Below are 27451 nucleotides of genomic sequence, written 5' to 3'. Positions count from 1 at the left end.
GAGTCGTGCAAGTGTCTGTCTTTGTATATTGTATTGTCTGTCTGCATAATGAGTAAGGCACCAGCAAAATAAAAAAAAACTGTTTCACTGCAAGGTCTGTAAGAGTGTGTTACCGGATGGATCTACCACATGTACAGTATGTTTTGTGGATTCTGTTACGAATACAATTTCCGCTCCGGTTTCTAAGCCGGTTTCATCCCCGGATCCTCCATGGGCTATGCTAACAGATGTCATGGCTGGGTTGCAATCAGAATTGGCCGCCGCTCGACAAATGTTGGAAGCGGCAAGATCCGAGTCTCGGGTGAGACCGCCAGAACTACCGGAGGGGTCTCAGCCTTGCCAAAGGTCCAGGTCCATTTTGGGTAGAAGGGATAAATTTAATTTGTCTTATGATTTACCAGTTTCTGCTATGTTGCATTCTGATGATTCTATGCCAGACCTCACTGCGCAAGATGAGGGTGATGAGGGCGAATTGGACCAGCAGTCAGATAGTGAAGATTTTGACAGCCCAGGCATTGATAATCTCATCAGAGCGGTGCGTCAGTCTCTGAAGTTTACAGAAACTGAGGAGCCTCTGACAAATGATGAAGTCGTATTTACTAAACGACCGAGATCTCCGATGTGTTTTCCTTTTTCGGAATCTCTTAATAAGATGTTAGTGGAAACACGGAAGAATCCGGATAAACTGTTTTCTATACCTCGCAGATTTAAGTCTAGTTACCCGTTTCCAGAGTCTGTGACATCTACATGGGAGAATCCGCCATTGGTGGATTCGTCTGTGTCAAAACTTACGAATAAATTAACCATACCAGTACCAATTGCTACAACGCTTAAAGACCCTTCAGACCGGAAAATAGAAGCTATGCTAAAGTCCATGTATATAGCAGCAGGAGTGTTGCTTAGACCTGGGTTGGTTGGCATTTGGGTAACTAAGGCGCTAATGGTATGGATAACAGAACTCAAGTCTGCCCTACATGACGATCACCTTATACTTCTCGCTGATCAAATCTGGGAAGCTGCTGATTATCTATGTACAGCTTCTACTGACGTCTGTCAGCTCGGTTCTCGCCTTTCATCGTCACTAGTTACAGCACGACGAGCACTCTGGCTGCGTTCTTGGCAAGCGGAGGCAGAGGTCAAAAGAGGTAGAGAGGCTATACCTTACGGTGGCGAGAAGTTGTTTGGTCCTGAATTAAACAAATGGATTTCTGAGGCCACGGGAGGAAAGTCTGTTTTCCTACCATTGCCTCCAACGGTACCTAGACGGAAATACTCTGGCCCGGCGTTCAAATCCTTTAGACCTCAGCCCTTTCGAGGCCGTGGTAGAGGAACAGCCACGCCTGGTAGACGAGGTCGAGGACGTGGTTTCCAACAAACCAACACCAGTCGTCAGGACGCTAAAGTCACCGACAAGCCAGTGGCATGACTGGCTCCCAGCCCATCTCGGATCTCCAATTGTGGGAGCACGCCTTCAGACGTTCCATTTGGCGTGGTTCCAGACATCCACAGATGGGTGGATCCGCAATTTAGTGTTAAAAGGTTACAAAATAGAGTTCGACTGTCTCCCGCCACTGCGGTTTTTCGAGACATGACTGCCTCTGTCGGACGACAAGAGGGCGTTTCTGCAAATTGCCATTCAGTCCCTGCTGGATTCAGCAGTTTTGATTCCGATCCCTGTACACCAACAAGGTCAGGGTTATTATTCCAGTCTGTTTGTGGTACCAAAGCCGGATGGCTCCATCAGGCCAATATTGAACTTAAAGGGTCTCAATCTAGTTTTCACTCTAGGAGTGAAAAGGGGCAGGGCGCCGGACTCTGGGGGCACGGCCATGAAAATTAGGGGGCGTGGCCACACCTACGTCATTTTAGGGGCGGGGCGGCCCACAGACGCTACTATAGAGAGCGTCTGTGGCCGGCGACGTCACTGTTGGGGGCGTGCCCAGCACCACCCTCGGTGCTGAGCTTCCCCCAGCCCTCTCCCAATGCGTGAATGGATGCCGCGCGCATGCGCACGGCATCTATACACGCCAGGAGGGCAGGAAGTGGGCGGCTGTTCTAGCAGGGCGCCGCAAAAGGGGCAGGGCGGGTTTTGCCTGCTAAAAAATGGGCAGGCCCTGCTAAAACAGCCTAGAGTGAACACTATCAATCAGTACGTCACTTACTACAAATTCAAGATGGAATCTCTGCGGTCAGTAATTGCAGGTTTAGAACCACAGGGATTCATGAATGCGCTAGATCTCAAGGATGCGTACTTACACATTCCGATTGGGCCACCTCATCAGAGGTTCTTGCGTTTTGCAATGCTGCAGAACCATTACCAGTTTCAGGCTCTACCGTTTGGCCTCTCGTCAACGCCTCGGGTATTCACCAAAGTGATGTCTGTGATGATAGCTCATCTCAGATCCCTGGGAGTGATAATAGTTCCGTACTTGGACGATCTACTCATCAAAGCTCCGTCTCAACAGATGCTCCTCCAACAGGCGTTGCTAACGTACAATGCACTAGTTCAGCACGGTTGGATTGTCAACTTCAAGAAATCACATCTAATTCCGTCTCAACGACTTCAGTTCCTAGGTATGATTCTCGATACGGTAAATCAAAGAATTTACCTACCAGAACAGAAATCCAGATTATTCGTCATCTGGTACAATTCGTGCTCAAGCCACGCACAGTCTCGGTACATTTGTGCATTCGCCTGCTAGGCACAATGGTGGCGGCTTTCGAAGCGCTTCAGTTCGGAAGATTTCACTCACGTCCTTTTCAACTGGATGTGCTTGCACAGTGGTCGGGCTCGCATCTGCAGATTCACCAGAGGGTGAGGTTGTCTCCACGGGCCAGAGTATCTCTACTCTGGTGGCTCAAAGTACACAATCTAACCGCAGGAAAACGGTTCGGTGTCTGGAATTGGATAATTCTAACGACAAACGCGAGTCTCAGAGGTTGAGGAGCTGTAGTTCAAAATTGTCAGCTCCAGGGTCTCTGGGCGGATAACGAAAGATTGCGGTCTATAAATGTCCTGGAACTCCGGGAAATTTACAATACGCTACGACAAGCAGTGCACATGCTCCGGTCTCAGACTGTCCAGGTGCAGTCAGACAACGCGACGGCAGTCGCGTACATCAACAAACAAGGAGGAACGAGAAGCCGCATGGCCATGCGGGAAGTAGCTCGAATTCTCAATTGGGCCGAGCATCACCAAGTGATATTGTCGGCAGTGTTCATTCCGGGAGTGGACAACTGGGAGGCAGATTATCTCAGCCGCCGGGATTTTCATCCAGGAGAATGGGCATTAAATCCAGAAGTGTTTCACATCTTGGTCCAGAGGTGGGGTTACCCACAAGTAGATCTGATGGCATCGCGCCACAATCACCAAACGCCCCAGTATGTGTCCAGAACGCGAGATCCAAAGGCAGTGGCGGTGGATGCTCTCACAATCGCGTGGCCGTACAGCCTCCTGTATCTGTTTCCACCGTTTCCGCTGCTCCCTCTGTTGCTAAAACGGATCAAAAGAGAGTTTGCCACAGTCATACTAGTAGCGTCTCATTGGCCTCGGAGAGCTTGGTTCTCGGATCTCCGCGGACTACTCGCAGACGATCCTTTCCCGCTATGTCCGGACCTGTTACAACAGGGTCCGTTCCTTTACCCCGATTTAGCGTGGCTGCGTTTGATGGAGTGGCTGTTGAGACCGCCCTCTTAAGAAGAGAAGGCATTCCAGATTCGGTTGTACCATGTTACGTGCTAGGAAGCCAGTTACGGCAGCTCATTATTACAAAATTTGGCGTGCCTATATAGGTTGGTGTGAAGCTCAGAAGTTTCCGACATCATCTTTCCAGTTATCCTGTCTTTTTTGTTATTTCTACAGACGGGGTTAGATGGAGGACTGCGTTTTATCTACACTAAAGGTGCAGGTATCTGCTTTGTCAATTTACTTTCAAAGACGATTGGCTCTATTGCTGTCTGTACACACCTTTCTGCAAGGTGTCCTCAGAGTACAGCCTCCATTCATTCCACCTACAGCGCCATGGGACTTGAATCTGGTTTTAGATTTCTTACAGTCTTCATATTTTGAACCCTTACAACAAGTGGATATTAAGTTTCTCACTTTGAAAACAATTTTTCTCCTAGCCTTAGCTTCGGCAAGGCGTGTTTCAGATTTGGGTGCCTTGTCATGCAAGCCACCGTATTTGGTGTTTCATGATGACAGAGCGGAACTTCGGACGAATCCCGCTTTCTTACCAAAGGTAGTGTCATCTTTTCACATCAATCAACCAATAGTAGTTCCTGTGTTAACAGGAAATTCTGGAACTTTGGATGTGGTACGCGCACTACGCGTTTATGTATCCCGAACGTCTACAGTTCATAAGACGGATACGTTGTTTGTTCTCTATCATGCTTCCAAGATGGGTTGGCCAGCTTCTAAGCAGACCTTATCCAGATGGATTAAACTGACCATACTTCAGGCTTACCTTCATACTAGGTTACAGCCGCCTACATCAGTAACAGCTCATTCCACACGTTCTGTGGGAACTTCATGGGCAGCTGGTCGTGGGGCTTCTACGACGCAGCTTTGCCGTGCGGCTACATGGTCATCAGTGCACACGTTTGTGCGCTTTTACAAGTTTGATACGTTTGCGGCATCAGCATCTAGCTTTGGCCGCCTAGTGTTACAAACAGCTCTCCCGCCTACGGGGGAAGCTTTGGTACGTCCCAAGAGTACTCCAGTGACCCCTAGTGGATGAAAAAGAAAATAGGATTTTGGTACTTACCAGGTAAATCCTTTTCTTTGAATCCATAGGGGGTACTGGACGCCCACCCAGAGCAGTTTTACCTGGTTTGTGGTAAGTTCAGGGGATCTTATGGTAACACATTCTCACCGACTGGTTCAAATTTTCAAGTTCTATCGGTTATGGTGTCAACTGTTTAGTTGGCAGTTACGTTATGTGTCAACTTTATTGTTGTCCGTTATGTTATATGTAATTCTCCATTGTCAACCTCTCTATTGCTCCTGTTCGGCTCAGTAAAAAACACTGAGGTACTCTGGGAATATTTAAATATTCAGTGCCCTGGTTCTGCTAAAGCCGTCCATATCCCAAGAGTACTCCAGTGCCCCCTATGGATTCAAAGAAAAGGATTTACCTGGTAAGTACCAAAATCCTATTTTTTTGGCTGAAATCGCCCATTGTATACCCGGCTTTAGACAAGTGCTTGTCAACTTCAACCCTCAAGTATCCCCAACATGTCATGTTTTGAGGATTTCAGTTGGTCCCAGCAAAATAAAGGAAATGTATGATTAAAGATATCCGCAAAACAAGACCTCTTGGGGGTACTTGGGGTGAGAACCACTGATTAGATTTTTTTTGTTGACGTAAAACTCCCAACATGCGGCGAAGCCGGCAGATGGTCACAGCGTATTTTATATAGGGCACCATATATTATATATGTTGCACTAGCCAAATCTGTGTTTACAGATTAATGACCTTTTGCCTCTTTCCAGTCATATGCACCATAGACGTTACATTCCGCTGTCATTTGCTTTTTGAATTTATTATCCAATCAGTCAGAAAATAAATGCTGTAAAAAAAATGCTATTTGTCACGGCATGCGTATGTTCCCTCAGAAATCTGAGTTCAGCGGGGGAAGAGGCACGCAAGCAGATGAGATATTGTGAAGGTTTGGTAGACTCCCTCCTCTTCGTGATTCAAACCTGCGTGAACACATCTGACTTTGACAGCAAGGTATTTTTTATTTATTCCATGGGTAATAACACATTTTACACTGTCTTGTTTATAATGCATTAAGAAATTTCTTTTTTTTTTATAAACCTCATTCATAGGCAATTTCCTCCACTCTGTGTGCTTAGTTGTAAAGATGTTTCAGAAACAGTCTATTCACACTGTTTGGTGAATTCTTGTCCCTGGTGCTCTTTTTGTAGCTTTTAACAATTATTTTGATCAATACAGACATGCGGTGGCCTTCGAAACCAAAGCACTGCAGTCAGTTGTATAGTGACAGTGAATGAGGGGGGAACAAACGGAATGTTCTATCTATTCAATCCTGGTACCCACGGATTCCAGGGTACCCTCACTTGAAAGAGAAGATTCCCTTCTTTCAAATGATGCGGCCCCTGAGCAGCTATGCCCTGGTAAACATATGTGTTCACCATATAACACTGGGGTAGATGTATTAAGCCTGGAGAAGGAATGAAGAAGTGATAAAGCAGTGATAAGTGCAAGGTGATAACGCACCAGCCAATCAGCTCCAATATGTAAATTTGACAGTTATGAGCTGATTGTCTGGTGCTTTATCACCTTGCACTCATCACCGCTTTACCACTACTTTATGCCTTCTCCGGGCTTAATATATCTGCCCCATTGTCTCCACTACATGATGACATTAAAAAGACAGAGGGGTACATTTACTAAGCAGTGATAAAAGCGGAGAAGTGAGCCAGTGGAGAAATTTTCCCATCAACCAATCAGCAGCTCTGTATCATTTTATAGTATGCAAATTATAGATGTTACTTCACTGCTAGTTGGTTGCCATGGGCAACTTCTCCACTGGCTCACTTCTCCGCTCTTATCACTGCTTAGTAAATGTACCCCTATGTCTTGCTTCAGAAAACTCATAGATAGTCTGATTTGAAAGTGCAATCCCCATATTCTAACAATGTGCCCCTTTAGTAGTTATTCACGGTGATCAACAGACAATAAAGCCAATTACAAAATGGCCATTTTGGGTAGATTTTTTTATTTGTCATGTGATTAGATATAAACAAACGATTCCTCTTTTCTAGAAATTCGAAGTTTTTGGAAGAAAAAAAACAAAACTATAATTTAGACGGAAAGAGCAGATATTGATGTTGGAATGTGACCAGCCCCAAAGTACCAAAATAGGCTGACCACAGGGGTGAGAAATGCTTTAGAGGTAAAGGGGTTAAATGGAATGGCTGTATAGTAAATCACTTTTTACCTGGCATTATTGTCTGTTGATCATTTATTAAACCTGCCCTTATACTGGGGTAATGCACCATTCACACTGCCGCATGAGTTACTTAAACTTTGTGCAAAAACATACACTGAATAAAATATACAGCTGGCTAATAAGGTAATTATTACCCCCCACCTTTGCCACCATTACTGTGAGTAGAAATTGGCATGGTCTCCCACACTATATATTTTTATAGACTTTGCCTAGTTGCCAACCACATAATATTTGCACAGACAGAAGGGAGACATTTTGTTGTCCAAGCAATGCATTTTCAACCTCTTTATTCGCCAGGAGCCACTGACTTCTCTGTGTGGAAGTTCCTAGTGAATTGATTAAACTGCATTCACATGAATATTAGGGTAGTACACAAAATGGCTGCCTGCAGTGGGGATGATGCACCCATTCACAGTGTGCATATTGCCTGAATTCGCACTGCATGTTCTGAAAAAGGCCGTACTGAAATACGGACTTGGCAGAATCTCGTATGCTTTTCAATAGCATCTCTGCTAACAACAAGAGAGGTGGAATGGAGGAACGATAGGGCATTAGGCAGACCTGGATGTAAACAAAAAAAAAAAACAGTTTTAGTAAGTGGTAGACAGGATGCTGTTAATATATCGCCTATCGGGATCCCGGTGTTCAGGATCCCAACAGACATTGAAATGCCGGCGGTCGGAATCCCGACTACAGCCCCATATTCCCACTCGGGTGGTTGGTCCATGCCACCACCCAAGTGGGAATATAACCTGTGGACCGCAAAGCTCGCCACCGGGTCCGAAGCATGGTGAGCCCGCAAGGGGACTCGCAGCCAGGATTCCGGCTGAAGGGATGCTACTGTTGGTATAGTGATCTGACATCCCGTCAGCAGATCACCTGATGTATTCCGGTAGGTATAAATACATGCTGACACATACAATTAACTTCCAACTCCGCATCGGTCCAATGTGTGAAGTGATAGGTGATCTCTGAAGGGACATATCATCCTAGATAGTTTAATAATACACATGTGGTGAAATCATTTTTCTTTTTTATACAGTATGTTGTGTAACGTACCTATTTATCTGGGGTGCCCCAGAACTCCCTTTCTCTTCATAGCAGTCATATCTATCCAGGTGCACAGTAGGAGAAAGTTGCTGCATCATCCAACCACAATAATTCTTCCCCCAGCCATTTAGTTGTCCTTATTTTATATGTTTACAAATCAAACTCCGGATGCTGGCCGCTACTCTGCGTCCTGCGTGGACAGGATCACACAGGTGTCAGGAACCCACGTTTTCACGCAGCCTGTCTACGGTACCAGGATATTGGGGATTTTCATCTGCTCGAGTTTTCTTCCGTTTTTTTAATTCTTTCTTAGATGCCGGTAAGAATGGACAAACGTATTAGCATGCACATGATTTTAACAGAACTGATTAGTACATACGCAGAAGAAAGTAGAGCTTTGTGTGCAGGTGTTTCTTTACCACGGTCATTGACCTGTGTGAGCTCTCCTCTTGCAGAAAAGGCAATGCAGGCAGTTTAGCATGGCCCATTTGCACACACTCTATGTCAGGACCATGACTTAATAAACCGTGTAATAGCTTCAATATTTGTGTAACCTTACTGTAAGTCATTACCACACCTGTATTTTGTATCTACATAACTACTTCCATTTTCAAATGACACCAGGTTCTATTATGAGCAGCTTAAGCGCAATGTCCGGGAATGACCAACACGGATAGTGTATCTCCCTTCTGTTCCAGACCGTGGAGAACTGTGTATGTACCTTGAGAAACTTATCTTACCGCCTAGAATTAGAAGTGCCTCAAGCCCGACTATTGGGAATAAATGAAATAGAGGACTTCTGCAAGGAATCCCCGAGTAAGGACTCTGACTCCAGTTGTTGGGGTAAAAAAAAGAAAAAGAAGAGAAAGCCACCACAAGAAGACCTGGTGAGTGTCGTCATTAAGTAAAACAATGTGGTATTTTCAATGTTTTATGTAGTTAAGCATTTATACCAGGCAGCCACCTTTTATACCCGTCACAAACTCTGTGATGGGTTGTAGTTGAATAGGTTGATCTAATCTTCATGAAAAGACAGCCCAGCTGTGTTCACCCTTGTGAGTATATAGGCTGCCTCTATTATGTACTTAAGGTGAGTACACAATAGGCGACCTTCTCTATGAGTGACGTCGCCCAGTGTTTCCCCTCCTGGGCAGGGGCGCTTGGCGGAAGGGTATACACCCTGATCGATACCACGTTCATATCGCTCAGTAACGTCATGCAGCGGCCGGGCCGTGCAGGCAGCTTTTGGACGACAGTCCAAATTGATCTGCCTGCACGGCCGACGAACGACCCTCGGGGCTACGCTTCGCTGGTCGGTGGCGGCATACACACTTACCGAGAAAGTGAGCGACGTCACTCAGGAATGGTGAAAATGAGAGACGTCGCTCAATTTCTCGGCAAGTGTGTATGCACCTTTAGAGTTTAAATTTGTTTTGTTGGAGGAAGGGGGTGTTCATTTTTTTTTTTTTTTTTTTTTGAGAAAAAGTTTTATTGAGTTTTAGCTTTTAACAAGATATTCGTAAAGTATGTATTACAGGTATCACATAATGGCACACAACGCAGTCAATAGTTAAATAATAGTAACAAAATATCTACTTAGGTATGACAGCGGGTGTGCGGTAGGTCAAACAAATATGTATGCCTATGTATGGAGAACCACCAAGAGGTGGTGTTGCGCGTCAGTTATGTACCGTAGCCAAGGGTGATGGAATATCTCTTAATGAAACAATACAGCTTATAAAAGAAGAACAAGAAGTAAACATAAGGATAGAAAAGAAGGCGAAAGGGGGGGAGAAAATTGGGGAGGGGGGGGGGATGGTCGGTCGGTCCCAGCTGCCTGGACAATGCGTCAGGTTAACCGTAGTTGGATCGGGTATCATGAAGACTTATATTATCTTATATGGTAGCTAACGGTGGTTCAGCACCAAAAAATGTCGTCCAGGGTGACCACGTGGCGGTAAAGTTGTCTGGGGTGTCACGGAGTACCGCAGTAATACGTTCTAGTCTATAGGTTTGCCAGATAGCATTATTTATGGTAGCAGGGATTGTGGGGGGTGACATGGATTTCCAGTTAGCCGCAATTTGGCATTTGGCCGTATTCAGAATATGCTTAGTTAGCTTCTGTTGATGGCGAGGGGTGTGAGGAATTGGGCGAGAGAGCAGGGAATAGAGAGGTGACCTCGGGACCGTCAGACCAAGGACGTTAAAAATAAGTCTATGGACCCTAGTCCAATATCCCCTAATCTGCGGGCAGTTCCACCAAATGTGCAGCAGGGTTCCGCGTTGGCCACATTGACGCCAACATCCATCTGAGCAGGAAGGGTAGATTGAATGGAGACGCGATGGCACCAGGTACCAACGATAATATAATTTATAGGCATTTTCCTTAATTCGGACCGAGATGGAGCTCGTGGAAATTTCCTGCCTAATCTCAGACCAATCATCTGGCGTCAGGGTTTCACCCACTTCCCGCTCCCAAGCCGCTTCATGGGACTCTTTCAGGGGCGAGTTGTGAGCCAACAAGATTTGATATATAGCTGAGAGCAAGCCTTTAGTTGACCGACAAGTGCAACACAGGGATTCAAAGCTCGATTTACCTTCCATGGGTGGTGATCTGGGGGTAGAGTTAAAAAAGTGGCGTATCTGCAAGAATTGATAAAAGGTTGAGCGCGGGAGGGAGAAACGGGATTGCAAATCAGCATATGTGGGGAACGTGTGTAGCGGGGCAATGTCCAGGAGGAAGAGTGCATTACGGCTGGTCCATGAATCAAAAGCTAGATGATTCTCCCCCGGCGGGAAGTCAGGATTGTTCCACAGAGGGGTGAGTAGAGGATGGAAGGAACGTAACCGATAGAGCCGTGAACAAAGGTCCCAGATGGAAAGAGTAAATCGCACTGTGGGCAATAGCGAGGAAGCGGGGGGACGACTATTCGGTCGACACCAGAGCAGGCTATAGGGGGAATATCTGTGGAGCGTGGTAGCCTCCATATGTGTCCAGGCTCTGTGTCCAGGGTTATCGTGCCAAAGGACACACGTGGTTAGGTGGGCAGCTCTATAGTATTTAAGGAGGTCAGGAACTCCCAGGCCCCCCTCTAAGCGGTGTTTTTGAAGGATTCGCATCTTTACTCTGGGCTTCCGCCCTGCCCAAATGAATTTGGTAAGATCTGCCTGGAGGTTTTTGAGGATTGAGGTGGGAACGTGTATGGGGAGAGTTTGCCATAGATATAACAAGATGACTCTATTACGTCGCCTAACGGCCGTCATTCGTCCAAACCAGGACAGGATATATTTGTTCCACTTGGTCATGTCATGTTTAATAGAGGATATTAATCTGGGAAAATTAGCAGCATAAAGACCAGAATAGGATTTAGTTAAATAGACGCCCAGGTATTTGAGTTTATCAGCTTGCCAGGTACATGGGAAGGAGGCCTGTAGGAGCCGAAGATCCGGGTCCGCGACATGCAAGGCTAGGATTTCGGTTTTGTCCGAGTTAATGTTGTAGTTTGAGAACCGACTGTACGTAGTTATCTCCTCCATCAAGTGTGGGAGGGAGGTAGACGGGTCGGTCAGAGTAAGGATGACGTCATCGGCATATAGTGCAATTTTGTGATTTTGGGTTCCCGATATGATACCAGATATGTTACGGTTCAGCCTGATCTTAGCTGCCAATGGTTCCATAATGAGGGCGAAAAGCAGGGGGGAAAGGGGACAGCCCTGTCGGGTGCCGTTACGTATGGGCAGGGGATCAGAGGAGAGGCCATTAGTTAAGATTGAGGCTGAGGGATTCTGATACAGCGATGTAACGCCTTTATAAAAGGCGCCATGCAAGCCCATATTGAGAAGCGTCTGCTGTAGGAATGGCCAGGCCACCCTGTCGAAGGCCTTTTCTGCGTCGAGGGCCACGACTAGAGTCGGGAGAGACTTATCTTGTGCCAACTGGATGAGGTCGATGAGACGCCTGGTGTTATCTGCGGCCTGTCTAGAGGGAATAAAGCCGACCTGGTCGGGGTGAATGAGGGAGGGCAATAATGGAGCTAGTCTGTTTGCCAGAATTTTGGCAAAAAGCTTTAGGTCGACATTTAGGAGCGAGATAAGTCGGTAGTTCTTCATCTCCAGCGGGTCCCTATCTGGCTTTGGAATGAGGATAAGGTTGGCCCTAGTGGTGGCTGCATCGAATGAACCCCCGTCCAGGATTGAGTTAAACAGAGATTGAAGCATGGGGAGTAAAGGGGTTGTAAATTTTTTATAATACAAAGCAGTAAAGCCATCGGGGCCAGGGGCTGCGGTGCGACGTAGCTGCTGAATGGCCACTGAGATTTCTTCTGCGGAGATGGGGGCATTAAGTGTCGACACGTCCAAGTCGGTAAGCTTAGGGAGTTTGCAAGTGGATAGATATTCTTGAAGCTTAGAGACGTGACAGGAATCGGCATCCAAAGTGGAGGGGAGGTTGTATAGTGATGTATAATAATCCCGAAATTGGGAAGCCATTCGTGTCGGGTCAAATGTGGTGGAACCGTCCGCACAGCGTAGAGAAACAATGCGATTTTGAGTACGTTTCGCTCTGAGTTTCTGGGCTAGTTAAGTGTCAGCCTTGTCTGACTTCTCGTAGAACCTCTGACGCGCCCACATGAGTGCCTTAACTGCCTTTTTGGTGAGAATCTGGGACAGTTGACCCTTAACTGCTAGGAGTTTGGAATACGTTTTCTTTCTAGGGCGGCGTTGATGCAGAAGGGTCAGGGCGGCAAGTTCTGATTCTAAAACTTGGATCCGTTGTGCTTCAATTTTCTTTTGGGCAGCCGAGAGGCTTATAAGGTAGCCTCGAATGGTGGCCTTGTGTGCTTCCCATATCAGGGAGGGAGGAATGTCTGGGGTCGCATTGTCTGCATAATAATTAGCTAGCGCGGTGGCAATATCAGCAACAGTGCTTTCTTAAGTAGGAGAGATTCATTTAGGCGCCAGAATCGGGTGGTGGGGGGTGAGGAAGATGAAATCTCAAGCAAAACAGCTGAGTGGTCCGACCAGGAGATGGGGAGCGTCTGGGCGCTAAGGAGTTTACGGGTGGTATCCCGGTCGATGAACACATAGTCTATACGGGTATAGAGGTCGTGAGGCGGGGAGTAGTGAGTAAATCCTCTCGCTGAGGGATACAACGTTCTCCATCCGTCATACAAGTTATACAGTGATAAATGTGCTTGTAGACGCTTGGCCAGTTTGGCGGGAGTAGAAGCCGCAGGGCCGGGGCGAGACCTGTCGTGGAGTGGGTCCATAGTGACATTGCAATCTCCACCAATTATAGTCATGCCCGTAGGGAGGCGGGAGAGGCTGTCAAAGAAGGCTGTAAAAAGAGAACCCTGCTGCGCATTAGGGGCATATATGGAAGCCAGAATCAGAGGAGCCTGGTTATAGGAACATGAGAGGATAACGTAGCGGCCCTGAGGGTCCGAGACAGTATCGTGAACAGTTAGAGGGAGGCCTCGGCGAATCATAATAGCGGTTCCCCTGCGTTTGGCAGGCATGTTTGAATAATAGACGTGTGGAAATTGTTTGCAGGACATGGAGGGGTGTGGGGGTTTAAAATGGGTCTCCTGGATCAATACTATATCAGACTTTTGTCTATTGAATAGTTGGATGGCCATGGCTCGTTTGGTGGGAGAGTTAAGGCCGTTAGCATTGACCGAGATAACTTTCAAGGTCATGGTGGGGAGAAATGTGGGCAACGCAAAGTGAGGGGCAGGACGAGACCGGACCGACCATGGGGATGGAGAGGATGGAAAGAGAAAGTAGGGAAAGAAGTCTGTATAAGGATACAGAGGGGAAAAACCCTTTCCTGTAGAAGGGCCGGGTTTAACACAAAAAGGATAGACGCCGTCCGGGCGCATCCTTCGGTGGGGGACGTGGACTTGTGACAGAGCGAGGAGTAGGGTGAGGAGAAGCATAGGGGGAGAGAGGGTATAATGGAAGCGACCAAGTGACAGGGGGAATAAAGGAGGCTAGCAGAATTGCATTATTGAGAGATAGGAATAGTGTGAGTGATAGAAACAGAATGAGGGGGTGGGATAGAGCATGCAAGATATCAGATACCAAACAGACATCAGTCTTACCAGGAAATTATGGATAATATCAAATAAACACCATGTAAATCATGGACAAACATAAAAACAATCTTTAGAAATAAAAAGCTACTTGGCTCTCACGCGTAACCAAGTGGACCGCATCGCCCATGGCGTCACAGCCAGTAGGCCACGCGGAGAGCCTGAAAAACAAATGTGAACGTATAGTGAACCGAAATATTAGAGTACTCAGAAACCATAGAGATCACATGTAACAAGGATTATGTCATGTAGTGTCTGAGAACGTTCAAGTGGAAGACCATTCCGGGGCTGGGGCCCTTGGACTTGAAATTGGGGATGATGTCTGATCTCGGATCGACTCAGGGAGATCTTCAAAAATGCCGAAAGTTTTAAGTAAATCAGCTCCTTGCGTTGGGGTCTTGGCTGTGAAAGTCTTCCCATTTTGCGTAATCTGCAGTTGGAAAGGGAAGCCCCACTTGTATTTAATGGAATGGGCTCGGAGCACCTTGGTTATGAGAGCGAGATCTCGGCGCTTTTTGAGGGTGGAGGGGGCCAGGTCCTGGAACAGCTGTAACTGGGAGCCGGCATAAGAGACCAACGGTAGCCCTCTGGCCGCCAGCATGATTCGCTCTTTGGTAGCGTAGTAGTGAAAGCGAATAATTACGTCACGTGGCGGTTGAGTCGGGGGCGGTCTAGGTCGGAGGGCCCTGTGGGCTCGATCCAGCTGGAGAAGGGCCTCGGGGACATCCGGAGTCAGTTGTAAGAAAAGGTTCTCCAAATACTCGGGGAGAGAGCTAGAGGACACACTTTCAGGGATGTTACGGACTCGGATATTGTTCAGACGATTGCGGTTGTCCATATCTTCTAAGTGGTCTTTGTACACTTCCATATCTGCCCGAATATCCAGAAGTTCCTGTTTAATCACCGTTTGAAATTGGCAGACGTCATCAACTTTGCGTTCCAGTGTATCCGTGCGGGAGCCCAAGTCGGCTATTTCGGACCTGAACTCAGTTAAAACCGATCTAATTTCTGACTGGATCGTTTTCGTAACGATAGCCACTACGTCCTGGGTGGTTAGTGGACTGCTGGAGGTGACGATGTCAGTGGGATCAAAGGATTGTTCAGTTGACAGCGAGCTCCGGGTGGAGGATCCGGCCTTCTCCCAAGCTCGCAGGATACTAGGTTTAGGTGTCTGAGAGTTCTTGCGGTTCTTTTGTGACATTGTAAATACAGCGCTTCGTATCAACGTAGTAGAATAATGCAATATGGAAGGCAGGGCCCCCTGTCACTTCGTGGTCGTTATGCTTAGGGAGTCATAAGCCCCATGCGGCTCACCGAGCGGCGAGAGAGGATTGGATTAGTAATAACGTGCAGGTCACCCCAGAGGTGGGCAGGTAGGATAGGGGCGATCTACACTCTGGTAATGTGGGTCCGCAGCTGTCCCCGCAGTCATCCGCTGGACCCGGAGCAGCCGAGTGGGCGCAGGCTCCCGAGGAGCGGGCACCGCAGTGGGTGGGGAGGGCAGCCAGGTGTGTGCGAGGTGGGTCAGGCCCCTATCCCGTCTCGATGGCCCGTAGAGACCCAGGCAGGGTATCCTGGGCAGCGGGGGGTATCTGTGGTTGATAGGGAAGGACCTCTGCGACAGGCTGGTTGATAGCGACGGTGGGGACAGATTATGTATGTGGCCCAGCAATGGAGACCTCCCTTCCACCGGCCTCAGTTGTGATAGTGCCAGGAATGTCTATTGCTGTGTGCAGCGGGGCCCCAATGGAAGCAGGAGGCCCGGGATTTAATGCGAGGGGAGGGAGGGGGGCAGATGGACCCGTGCCTTCGGATCGCGGTGGTCTCCCAGGCTTCCGGCCCAGGGCGCCGTGTCGCTGTAGGCCCGGGAGTTATAGGCCGCCAGTCCCACTAGGCCGCAGCTCGCGGGGGTAGGGTGTGGGGATCGCGGGTCCCGCGACAGGCGGCGGGCCGCGTGAGAACTCACCCGCTAGATGAGAAGGTGCCCAGCAGTAGCTCCGGCAGTCGGGAGGCAGAGGAGGCGGCCGGGGACCTCAGGGGGATCCGGCAAGACGGCCGCTGCTGCCGCGCGTCCACTCCGTCGGGCCCGCCGGCCGGGGATCGTCCTCCTCCGAGTCAGCAATCAGGGCTGGGGTGTCAAGGGCGCTTCCAGGTAATGCCCGCGGCAGCGGAGGGTCCAACGGGCGGCACCAGCGGTCGGTGGGTAAGTCCACTTCTCTGGGGATCAGCATCGGCAGCGGGTATAAATTGAGTCCCCGGGCTGGGAGGAGCGAGTGGGCCGCAATCCGCAGGAGCTCCAAATTTGCTCCCCGATTCCGCAGCTCACACTCGAGCAGCTCAGAGGGGGGTAGAGGGTCTCCAGACACCCCCTGGGATCAAAAAAGTGCAGGAGAGGGGTATTTTATTTGCATATGCTGCAGGAGCTCTCCTCATGCACTTCCACTCTTTCCAGCAGCTAAGCCACGCCCCGGGGGTGTTCATTTTTTCAATGCTTTTATACTGCCATCATGAGCCACTCGGGAAAGGCCTGGGAATGTGTTATGCCCCAAAAGGAACAACTTCTGTCATTGGAAACTTGTGAGAGTCTTAGCTACTGATTATGGAGTTCTTTTCAATGGAAAGTTACTGCATGAAGTTCATAAATACTTCAATAATCAATGTAAAGTAATATATACTAATGGATCTATTATAACTAAACCATTTCACAGTCAACTTATAATTGAAGGAGCACTGTGGCCATCCACTCAGGATCATGCTGTCCTTTGTAACCCCGCATCAGATCTTCAGCAGTACGGATGGTGTAATGGTTAGCATTACTGCCTCACACCACTGAGGTCATGGGTTCAAAACCCACCATGGCCCTAACTGTGTGGCTTTTGTATATTCTCCCCGTACTTGCGTGAGTTTCCTCCGGGTACTCCGGTTTCCTCCTACAATCCAAAAAATATACTGGTAGGTTAATTGGCTTCCAACAATAATTTTTCCTAGTGTAAATGTCTGTGTGTACATGTGATAGGGAATATAGATTGTAAGCTCCGCTGGGGCAGGGACCGATGTGAATGGCCAAATATTCTCTGTAAAGCGCTGCGGAATATGTGTGCGCTATATAAATAACTGGTAATAAATAAATAAATTCAGCAGCTCAGATCACGGAGACTGGCCAAAAACCTCTCCCAATTATTCTATCTACCAAAAATGTCCTGGCATCCACCACTGCTTACTAGATGGGTAGGGTTTAATGCAAAAACGAGTTTTATGTTAAGAACTTACCCTTGTTAAAACTCTTTCTGCGAGGTACACTGGGCTCCACAAGTCTGGACAATGGGGTGTAGAGTAGGATCTTGATCCGAGGCACCAACAGGCTCAAAGCTTTGACTGTTCCCAGAATGCACAGCGCTGCCTCCTCTATAACCCCGCCTCCCAGCACAGGAGCTCAGTTTAGTTAACCAGCCCAATGCAGTAGCAGGAAAAGAGACGACAACGGTTAGTAGCCACATACACCACACTCTCACGACAAGAGAAGTGTCGGCGGCTAATGCCATATCAACCCTAAGAAGCTAAGTGCGTCAGGGTGGGCGCCTTGTGGAGCCCAGTGTACCTCGCAGAAAGAGTTTTAACAAGGGTAAGTTCTTACCATAAAACTCGTTTTCTGCTGCGGGGTACACTGGGCTCCACAAGTCTGGACAATGGGGATGTCCTAAAGCAGTTCCTTATGGGAGGGGACGCACTGTAGCGGGCACAAGAACCCGGCGTCCAATGGAAGCATCCTGGGAAGCAGCAGTATCGAAGGCATAGAACCTTATGAAAGTGTTCCCGGAGGACCATGTAGCCGCCTTGCACAATTTGTCAAGGGTCGCACCACGTTGGGCCGCCCAAGAAGGTCCAACAGACCGAGTAGAATGGGCCATAATTTGAACAGGAGCTGACAGACCAGCCTTCACATAAGCATGCGCAATCACCATTCTAATCCACCTGGCCTGGGTCTGCTTGTGAGCAGGCCAGCCACGTTTGTGAAATCCAAACAAAACAAAGAGAGAATCAGACTTTAGAATAGAAGCATTTCTCTTCACATAGATACGGAGAGCCCGTACCACATCCAAAGACCGCTCTTTGGGAGACAAATCAGGAGAAACAAAAGCTGGAACCACAATCTCCTGATTAAGGTGGAACGAAGAAACCACCTTAGGTAAATATCCGGGACGAGTCCTAAGAACCGCCCGGTCACGGTGAAAAATCAGATATGGGGAACTACAAGACAAGGCACCCAAATCCGACACTCTTCTAGCAGAGGCAATAGCCAGCAAGAACACCACCTTAAGGGAAAGCCACTTAAGGCCAGCTTGAACCAAGAGGTTCCAATGGAGGCTCCTGCAACGCCTCCAAAACCACCGACAAGTCGCAAGGAGCCACAGGCGGGACATAGGGAGGTTGGATACGCAACACACCCTGAGTGAAAGTTTGAACATCAGGTAAAGTCGCAATTTTTCTCTGAAACCACACCGACAAGGCAGAAATATGAACCTTGAGGGAGGCCAGACGCAGGCCTAAATCTAGGCCCTGCTGTAGAAAAGCCAAAAGTTTGGCTGTACTAAACTTGGAAGCGTCATAATGGTTAGATGCGCACCAAACAAAGTAGGAATGCCAGACCCGGTGGTTAATCCGAGCAGAGGCCGGTTTCCGGGCCCGCAACATAGTTTTAATTACCTCTTCAGAAAAACCCTTAGCTCTTAAGACGGAAGCTTTAAGAGCCACGCCGTCAAAGACAGCCGGGCTAGGTCCTGGTAGACACAGGGGCCCTGAACGAGGAGGTCTGGGCGTTGTGGAAGTAGAAGTGGACGCTCTGACGATAGGCCTTGCAGGTCTGAGAACCAGTGCCGTCTGGGCCACGCCGGAGCTATGAGAAGCAGATTTCCTGTTTCTTACTTGAACTTCCGAATTACCCTGGGCAGGAGTGACACCGGAGGGAACATGTCTGGCAGCCGAAACCTCCACGGTACCGCCAGCGCATCCACGAATGCTGCTTGAGGATCCCTTGTCCTTGCTCCGAAGACGGGAACCTTGTGATTGTGTCGAGACGCCATCAGATCCACATCTGGAAGACCCCACCTTTCCACGAGGAGTTGAAACACTTCTGGATGGAGGCCCCGCTCGCCGGCATGCACGTCCTGACGACTGAGAAAGTCCGCTTCCCAATTCAGGACTCCCGGAATGAATATTGCCGGTAGATGGCGTTCTGCCCGACGTAGAATCCGTGAGGCTTCCTTCATTGTCAAACGGCTTCGAGTGCCGCCTTGATGATTTATGTAAGCCACTGTGGTGGAGTTGTTAGACTGTACTTGAACAGGACGGTTCTGAATCAAATGCTGGGCTAGGTTCAACGCATTGAAGACCGCCCGCAATTCCAGAATGTTGTTCGAGAGGAGAGATTCCTCCTTGGTCCACCGACCCAGCAAGGAGTGCTGCTCCAGCACCGCGCCCCAACCTCTTAGACTGGCATCTGTCGCCAACAGTACCCAGTTGGATATCCAGAAGGGACGGCCTCTGCACAATTGTCGGTCCAGGAGCCACCAGAGCAGCGACAGACGGACCTCCGGAGTCAAAGAGATCATGTGAGACCTGATCCGGTGAGGCAGGCCGTTCCACTTAGCTAGAATCAGCTTCTGGAGGGGGCGAGAATGGAATTGAGCATACTCCACCATGTCAAATGCTGACACTATGAGGCCCAGCACCTGCATTGCCGAATGTATCGACACTTGCGGACGAGAAAGGAAGCAACGAATCCTGTCCTGAAGTTTCAGGACTTTTTCCTGAGACAAGAACAACCTCTGGTTGTGAGTGTCCAACAGCGCTCCCAGATGCACCATGCTCTGAGCAGGGACCAGGGAGGATTTCTTCCAGTTGATGAGCCACCCGTGGGCTTGTAGAAACCGGACCGTTATATCAGATGACGGAGGAGAAGATCTGGGGAATTTGCCAGGATTAACAAGTCGTCCAGATACGGCAGTATCCTGACCCCTTGACGGCGGAGTACCACCGTCATCACCGCCATAACTTTGGTGAAGACTCGCGGAGCCGTTGTTAAACCAAAAGGTAATGCCCGAAAACTGGTAATGGAGGTTGCCAATAGCGAACCTCAGGTATTGTTGATGTGACACTGCTATAGGAATATGCAGGTAAGCATCCTGTATGTCCAGGGAGACCATGTAGTCCCCAGGTTCCAAGGCCAGAACTATAGAGCGAAGGGTTTCCATACGGAACTTGGAAACCTTCACAAATTTGTTCAGTGCCTTGAGGTTCAGAATGGGCCGGGAGGACCCATTCCGTTTCGGGACTAGAAACAGCGGAGAATAGTACCCCCGGCCCCTCTGAGCAAGAGGCACCTGTACTACGACTCCTGTATACAGGAGGGTCTGTACCACCGAATACAGAGTGTTTGCCTTTGTCTGGTCCGACGGGACGTCTGTCTGGCAAAATCTATGAGGGGGTCGGTTTTTGTAGGCTGTGGCGTAACCTCGAGTGACGACTTCCCGTACCCAGGCATCTGAAGTGGTATTCAGCCATTCCTGGGTATACCCTAGAAGCCGGCCCCCCACCCTGGGATCCCCCAGGGGGAAGCCCGCCCCGTCATGCGGCAGGCTTATCGGTCTTGGCTGCTGGCTGACGGGCAGCCCAGGCTCTTTTGGGCTTCGGCTTACCAGGTTTGGAAGTGCTGGACTGCTTATGGTACGCCTGACCTTTTGCTTTACTTGAAGGACGAAAGGGGCGAAAGGACGTGCCTTTGGCCTTCGACACAGAAGGAGCTGTATTAGGCAGACAGGCAGTTTTGGCAGTAGCCAAGTCAGCCACTATCTTATTTAAGTCCTCCCCAAACAGAATATCCCCCTTGAAAGGGAGTACCTCCAGGGTTTTTCTAGAGTCCAGATCCACAGACCAGGATCTCAGCCACAATATCCTGCGAGCCAGGACTGACGTAGTAGAGGCCTTGGCTGCTAGGATACCGGCATCAGAAGCCGCCTCTTTAATATATCGAGAAGCTGTGACAATATATGACAAGCATTGTCTAGCATGGTCAGAGGAGATTTCAGCCTCTAACTCCAAAGCCCATGTTTCAATAGCCTCTGCCGCCCATGTAGCTGCAATAGTGGGCCTTTGTGCAGCACCTGTGAGGGTGTAAATCGCTTTTAGACAACCCTCGACACGTTTATCCGTAGGCTCTTTTAGAGACGTGACGGTAGTGACAGGTAGAGCTGAGGAAACCACCATCCTAGCCACATGTGAGTCTACTGGAGGAGGCGTTTCCCAATTCTTAGACCGCTCTGGCACGAGGGGATAGCGAGCCAGCATCTTCTTTTGAGGCACAAACTTTGTACCCGGGCTTTGCCAGGGTTCCTGATGTATATCCACTAGGTGGTCAGAGTGAGGTAAAACTTGTTTGATCACCTTCTGACGCTTGAACCTATCTGGTTTCTTAGGAGGAACGGATGGCTCGGGATCATCCGTAATCTGCAGAATTAACTTAATAGCCTCCAAAAGATCAGGAACATCCACATGTGAACTACCCTCCCCATCAGCCGTATCTGAGTCAGAACCTGTGGGGTCATTGTATGTGCTGTCTTCATCAGACGAGGTGTCAGTGACAGCAGTGGATTGTGAGGAGACGAGCGCTCACTTAGAGGACCTCTTGGACTTAGGCGAGCGTTGGTCAGACTTTTTAGTAGTCAGGGACTGGTTCAACTTCTTTAATTGAGCAGATAAATCGTCCGCCCATGGCGGGTCAGCTGCAGGGACCACATACGGTTGTACCGGCATTGGGGGTCCCATAGGGGGTGTTAGTTTATGAACTAGCGTATGCAGAAGCGTGGAAAAAGCGGCCCACGGAGGGTCAGTATGTGCCTCCGTTGCCACAGTCCCACTGGGGGGCATGGAGCCCCCAGAACCAGAGCCCACAGCTGCTATATTCTCCCCATATGTGCCTGTGGCTTCAGCAACACCAGCAGTGTGTTCCGCCCCAGAACCGTTACCCTCAGAAGCAGACATGATATAACTTGCAGTATGAGGTAACACAGTACAATTATTAGCAGCACTATATCCCTAAACCCAAACCCCTGCGCAGTGTAGTCAGCACCAGCAGAGATAAAGGAGAGATATGGTGACTAAATCACAGAGAAAAATACGTAATACAGTATATCTTTGTGAAAATCCTATATTAAATAACACCTGACGCACCAAGCCCTCTCAGGTTATAGAATATAGGGATAGCAAGTTGAGTGAAAGACACGAGATGGACACCACTCAGCTATCAGTGCACACACAAATAGTCACAGTTTGTACAATGCAGATGTTATTACAGACAATAATACTGCACTGGACTAGCTTACACAGCTATATAACAATAGATATAACAGTACACAATAAGAACTGGATGTTTATCACAGGGTAACTGTACTAGGAAACCCTGACTAAATGCACTCTTTCTTACTAACACTGACTAAAAAGGCAGGTAGAATACTTAAGTGTCATGTAAAGTCACAGCACTGACAACCAGGCGGCTTTACATAGGAGGATTTGCCCAAGCAGTGCCAGGAACAGTGAGCTGAGGAGTAATGGCGCCGCAGACACTGACAGGGAGTGAGGAAAGACAGAGATGCAGCTCCAGGGCGGGAACACTTGCTGGAAATGGCGCCCTTGGGCTGGAGGAGGGGCTTCAGATCTAAGCCTTATCCCCCTTGCTGGCAAAACCACCGGGTACTGTGGGCGATATTAGAATCGGTTTTAAGAGAAAACCTGACCTGCGCCCATGCCCTGGTGATCTAGTGGAATCGCCTGTATCCACAGTGTCCACCACCAGTGCGTGCGGCCCGCCTCCCGCTGACCGCGCCGTATCGCGATAAAGATTGGGTCCCGCGAGCGGGACCCACTTTCCACCTCCCGAAGCGCGGCCACGCAATCCTGGAGAGCCCCAGCCGTGTGTGCCTAACGTGAAGTAAACCGGAGCCTCCGCTGTAGGTACCCGGCAACCAGGGCTCGGGAGTGTGCAGCGCCGCTGGGGAGAGCTGGAGCTGCAGCAGAGAATGTCAGAAGACATTTACCACCGCTGCTGCCCTTGAAGTCTTCACTTTTTACCTCATAAAAAGCTTTTCTTAGGGCTGCTTGGAGCAGCCCCTCTGTTAAGTGCCTGCTTACTGCAGCACCAACTGACAAACTGAGCTCCTGTGCTGGGAGGTGGGGTTATAGAGGAGGCGGCGCTGTGCATTCTGGGAACAGTCAAAGCTTTGAGCCTGTTGGTGCCTCGGATCAAGATCCTACTCTACACCCCATTGTCCAGACTTGTGGAGCCCAGTGTACCCCGCAGCAGAAATAAGGTTTTAAACCTCTTTTATCTTGGAAAAGGAAAATGTAAAAGAAATAACCCGTGCTTAGATTATTTATGTATCTGTATTGGAAATGGCCAAGAGTCTGTAGTCTCCTCTCTTTATTTATGTTATGGTTCTACCATTACACATGTCTGTTGTAGCTGTGCAATTTCTTGATGATTATGAGAAGTGCTGCAGCTACTCATGGCCATTTTTACATTAGAATCCTGCACACTATAGCTGATATATTAAACTACAGTGATTATACATACAGGTAATACATACGTGATCCCGGCAGACGGGATTCTGGCCGTCAGTATACTGACAGTGGCATCTCGCCAGCCTGAATCCCGGCAGCGAGTCCCCTCTCGGGCTTGCTGTTCTTGCAATGCTTCGTGTCTGTGGCGAGCGCAGCTCGTCGCAGGTTATATTCCCTCTTGTGTGGAGGCGTGGACCCACCACCTAAGTGGGAATCCCGATCTGAGGTTGGTATTCCGGGCACCTGCATTTTACTGGCTGTCGGTATTCTGAACTCCGGGATCCCGACAACTGGTATATTAACTGCATCCCACATTATTATTATTATCCCTTATTTATATGCTGCCACAAGGGTTCCGCAGCGCCCAATTACAGAGTACATATGCACATAATCAAAACAGGAAAACAGTGACTTACAGTTGAAGACAATATAGGACAAGTACAGGGTAACTAAGCATAACTAAATCAGTAAACGACAGAGATAAATTCCAAGGTGGCCAAAAAACTGCGGGATTTGGGCAGTTGAGGATTATTAAAGTAAGAAAAGGATAAGCACATGAGGGAAGCACATACAGCTCTTGTAGTGAGGAATGCATTGCTGATTGTGTGGCAGGTGATTTTATAACCTGTGAGTATGTCATCAATGCAGCGACATGGAGCGGCTACAATGAATCCCTTTATTAACATTTGTGTTTTGTTTTTTGGCTTTCTTCCCCTGTTAGTGGGATGGTGTGGGCCCTATTCCTGGAATCTCCCAGTCTCCGAAGGGTGTGGAAATGCTCTGGCATCCTTCTGTAGTTAAGCCATATCTGACTCTTCTAGCAGAAAGTTCTAACCCTGCAACATTGGAAGGTTCCGCCGGTTCTCTCCAAAATCTCTCTGCTGGGAACTGGAAGGTAATAGTGCCGTGTGATGCACTGCTTAGTGGTGGTATGTTACTTAGTGATGTACTTAATAGGTCCAATGCAGCCATTGGACTGGCTGCGAGTTCCAGTGAGTGTGGAGCTGGTATGACCTGTAGTAATTCATGTCCGGACTATAAGTGACTGGTGTCCTCTCTTGGCAGTTTGCAGCGTACATTAGAGCGGCAGTCAGAAAAGAGAAAGGACTACCCATCCTGGTCGAGCTGCTAAGGATGGATAACGACAGAGTGGTGTCTTCTGTTGCCACCGCTTTGAGAAATATGGCGTTAGATGTTCGCAACAAAGAGCTAATAGGTAAGTAGTGAATTGGATGTGGATGTCTCTGGGAGGGGAACATAGTTACGTTATCTGTGCTCACTTTGTTAACCTCTGTCTGATTGCTCAGGGCCTTCCTACCTCTATGACCCAGTTTTGTTTTATCGATGTGTCCAATTGTAAAGCACAACGGAATATGCTGCGCTGTATAAGAAACTGTTAATAAATAAATATGCTAGCACGGCTAGTGCAATACAAATACACAAAAAAATACAATGTGAAAACTAAAAAGAAAAATATTGATTTATCTAGTTTGCCTGTTTCCCAGTTTAGTTTCATTTCGAAAAATGTTTTTTCCTTTTTGCCACATAAAATCCCTAGTTGATGAGTGTGTATAATGCACTTATATGGCCTTGCATGATCAGGAGAGACGTTCCCTATAAAACCAAACCTTTTGTTGTAAGCAAATAGAAAAATGATCTTGATGCAACTGGTTCTAGAATGGCCGCCTCTTCAGACAAAACTGAAAGCAGTTGAATCAAGACTTGTAGCGGCTTACAGTAAAGTTGTTTTATGCAATATCTGACTAGCCACTCCACACTAGCTATAATGTGGATCTGCCATACAGCTTTGCAGAAAAGATACAGAAGACTATAAACCTGTGACCCTCCCTCCATCATAAATGCCTTGCCATTAATTGGATGTTGGTGTGGGCAGATGTTCCTGTATGGGACAGTGGGAATCAGGCTTGAATAAGGCAGTACTTACTGTGTCATATGTGGAATTCAGGAAGCCCCTCTATCACAAGCTCTGTGTAATGGCTTAGAGCACCTCCCCATACAATGTGTCTATGCTGACAGAAGAAACATCAGGTGCTGGTAAATAACTATTAGACTGACTTGAACGCTGCTTCCAGTTCTCCTAAGGTAAGAGGAACTTTCAGAGCTCCACAGATAATTTGGTGAAAGTGTATAATTCAGTAATGGCTGCCACGTTTTTTCTCTGACGTCCTAGTGGATGCTGGGGACTCCGTCAGGACCATGGGGATTAGCGGCTCCGCAGGAGACAGGGCACAAAAATAAAGCTTTAGGATCAGGTGGTGTGCACTGGCTCCTCCCCCTATGACCCTCCTCCAAGCCTCAGTTAGGTTTTTGTGCCCGTCCGAGCAGGGTGCAATCTAGGTGGCTCTCCTAAAGAGCTGCTTAGAAAAAGTTTTTAGGTTTTTTATTTTACAGTGAGTCCTGCTGGCAACAGGCTCACTGCAACGAGGGACTTAGGGGAGAAGAAGTGAACTCACCTGCGTGCAGGATGGATTGGCTTCTTAGGCTACTGGACACCATTAGCTCCAGAGGGATCGAACACAGGCCCAGCCATGGAGTCCGGTCCCGGAGCCGCGCCGCCGACCCCCTTGCAGATGCCGAAAAGTGAAGAGGTCCAGAAACCGGCGGCAGAAGACTTTTCAGTCTTCATGAGGTAGCGCACAGCACTGCAGCTGTGCGCCATTGTTGTCACACACTTCACACCAGCGGTCACGGAGCGTGCAGGGCGCTGCGGGGGGCGCCCTGGGCAGCAATGAGAATACCTTGTTCTGGCTAAAAAATAGATCACATATAGCCCCTGGGGCTATATGGATGTATTTAACCCCTGCCAGGTCTCACAAACACCGGAGAAGAGCCCGCCGAAATAGGGGGCGGGGCCTATCTCCTCAGCACACAGCGCCATTTTCCTGCTCAGCTCCGCTGCGAGGAAGGCTCCCAGGACTCTCCCCTGCACTGCACTACAGAAACAGGGTAAAACAGAGAGGGGGGGGCACTTTTTTGGCGTTTTTTGATATATTAAGCTGCTATAAGGGAGACAACACTTCTATAGGGTTGTTCCTATATATTTATAGCGCTTGGGTGTGTGCTGGCAAACTCTCCCTCTGTCTCCCCAAAGGGCTAGTGGGGTCCTGTCTTCGATAAGAGCATTCCCTGTGTGTCTGCTGTGTGTCGGTACGTGTGTGTCGACATGTATGAGGACGATGTTGGTGTGGAGGCGGAGCAATTGCCGGTAATGGTGATGTCACCCCCTAGGGAGTCGACACCGGAATGGATGGCTTTGTTTATGGAATTACGTGATAATGTCAGCACATTACAAAAATCAGTTGACGACATGAGACGGCCGGCAAACCAGTTAGTACCTGTACAGGCGTCTCAGACACCGTCAGGGGCTGTAAAACGCCCTTTACCTCAGTCGGTCGACACAGACCCAGACACGGACACCGAATCTAGTGTCGACGGTGAAGAAACAAACGTATTTTCCAGTAGGGCCACACGTTATATGATCACGGCAATGAAGGAGGCTTTGCATATCTCTGATACTGCATGTACCACAAAAAGGGGTATTATGTGGGGTCTGAAAAAACTACCTGTAGTTTTTCCTGAATCAGACGAATTGAATGAAGTGTGTGATGAAGCGTGGGTTAACCCCGATAGAAAACTGCTAATTTCAAAGAAGTTTTTGGCATTATATCCTTTCCCGCCAGAGGTTAGGGCGCGCT

General features: G+C 48.5%; 1 protein-coding gene across 5 annotated transcripts in view; it reads left to right on the top strand.

Annotated features, from left to right (window-relative positions):
- Nucleotides 1-27451, top strand: part of PKP4 (plakophilin 4) — a 667418-nt gene that overhangs the window by 602173 nt on the left and 37794 nt on the right. For all 5 annotated transcript variants that reach the window (XM_063933691.1, XM_063933687.1, XM_063933688.1 and 2 more), the window contains 4 exons: nucleotides 5618-5735; nucleotides 8730-8918; nucleotides 24457-24630; nucleotides 24801-24951. In XM_063933691.1, the coding sequence (XP_063789761.1) occupies nucleotides 5618-5735; nucleotides 8730-8918; nucleotides 24457-24630; nucleotides 24801-24951 (632 nt within the window). The remainder of the gene's footprint in view (nucleotides 1-5617; nucleotides 5736-8729; nucleotides 8919-24456; nucleotides 24631-24800; nucleotides 24952-27451) is intronic.

This window comes from Pseudophryne corroboree, chromosome 7, assembly GCF_028390025.1.
Source record: "Pseudophryne corroboree isolate aPseCor3 chromosome 7, aPseCor3.hap2, whole genome shotgun sequence".
Lineage (NCBI taxonomy): Eukaryota > Metazoa > Chordata > Amphibia > Anura > Myobatrachidae > Pseudophryne > Pseudophryne corroboree.
This window is presented reverse-complemented; position numbering and strand designations above follow the sequence as displayed.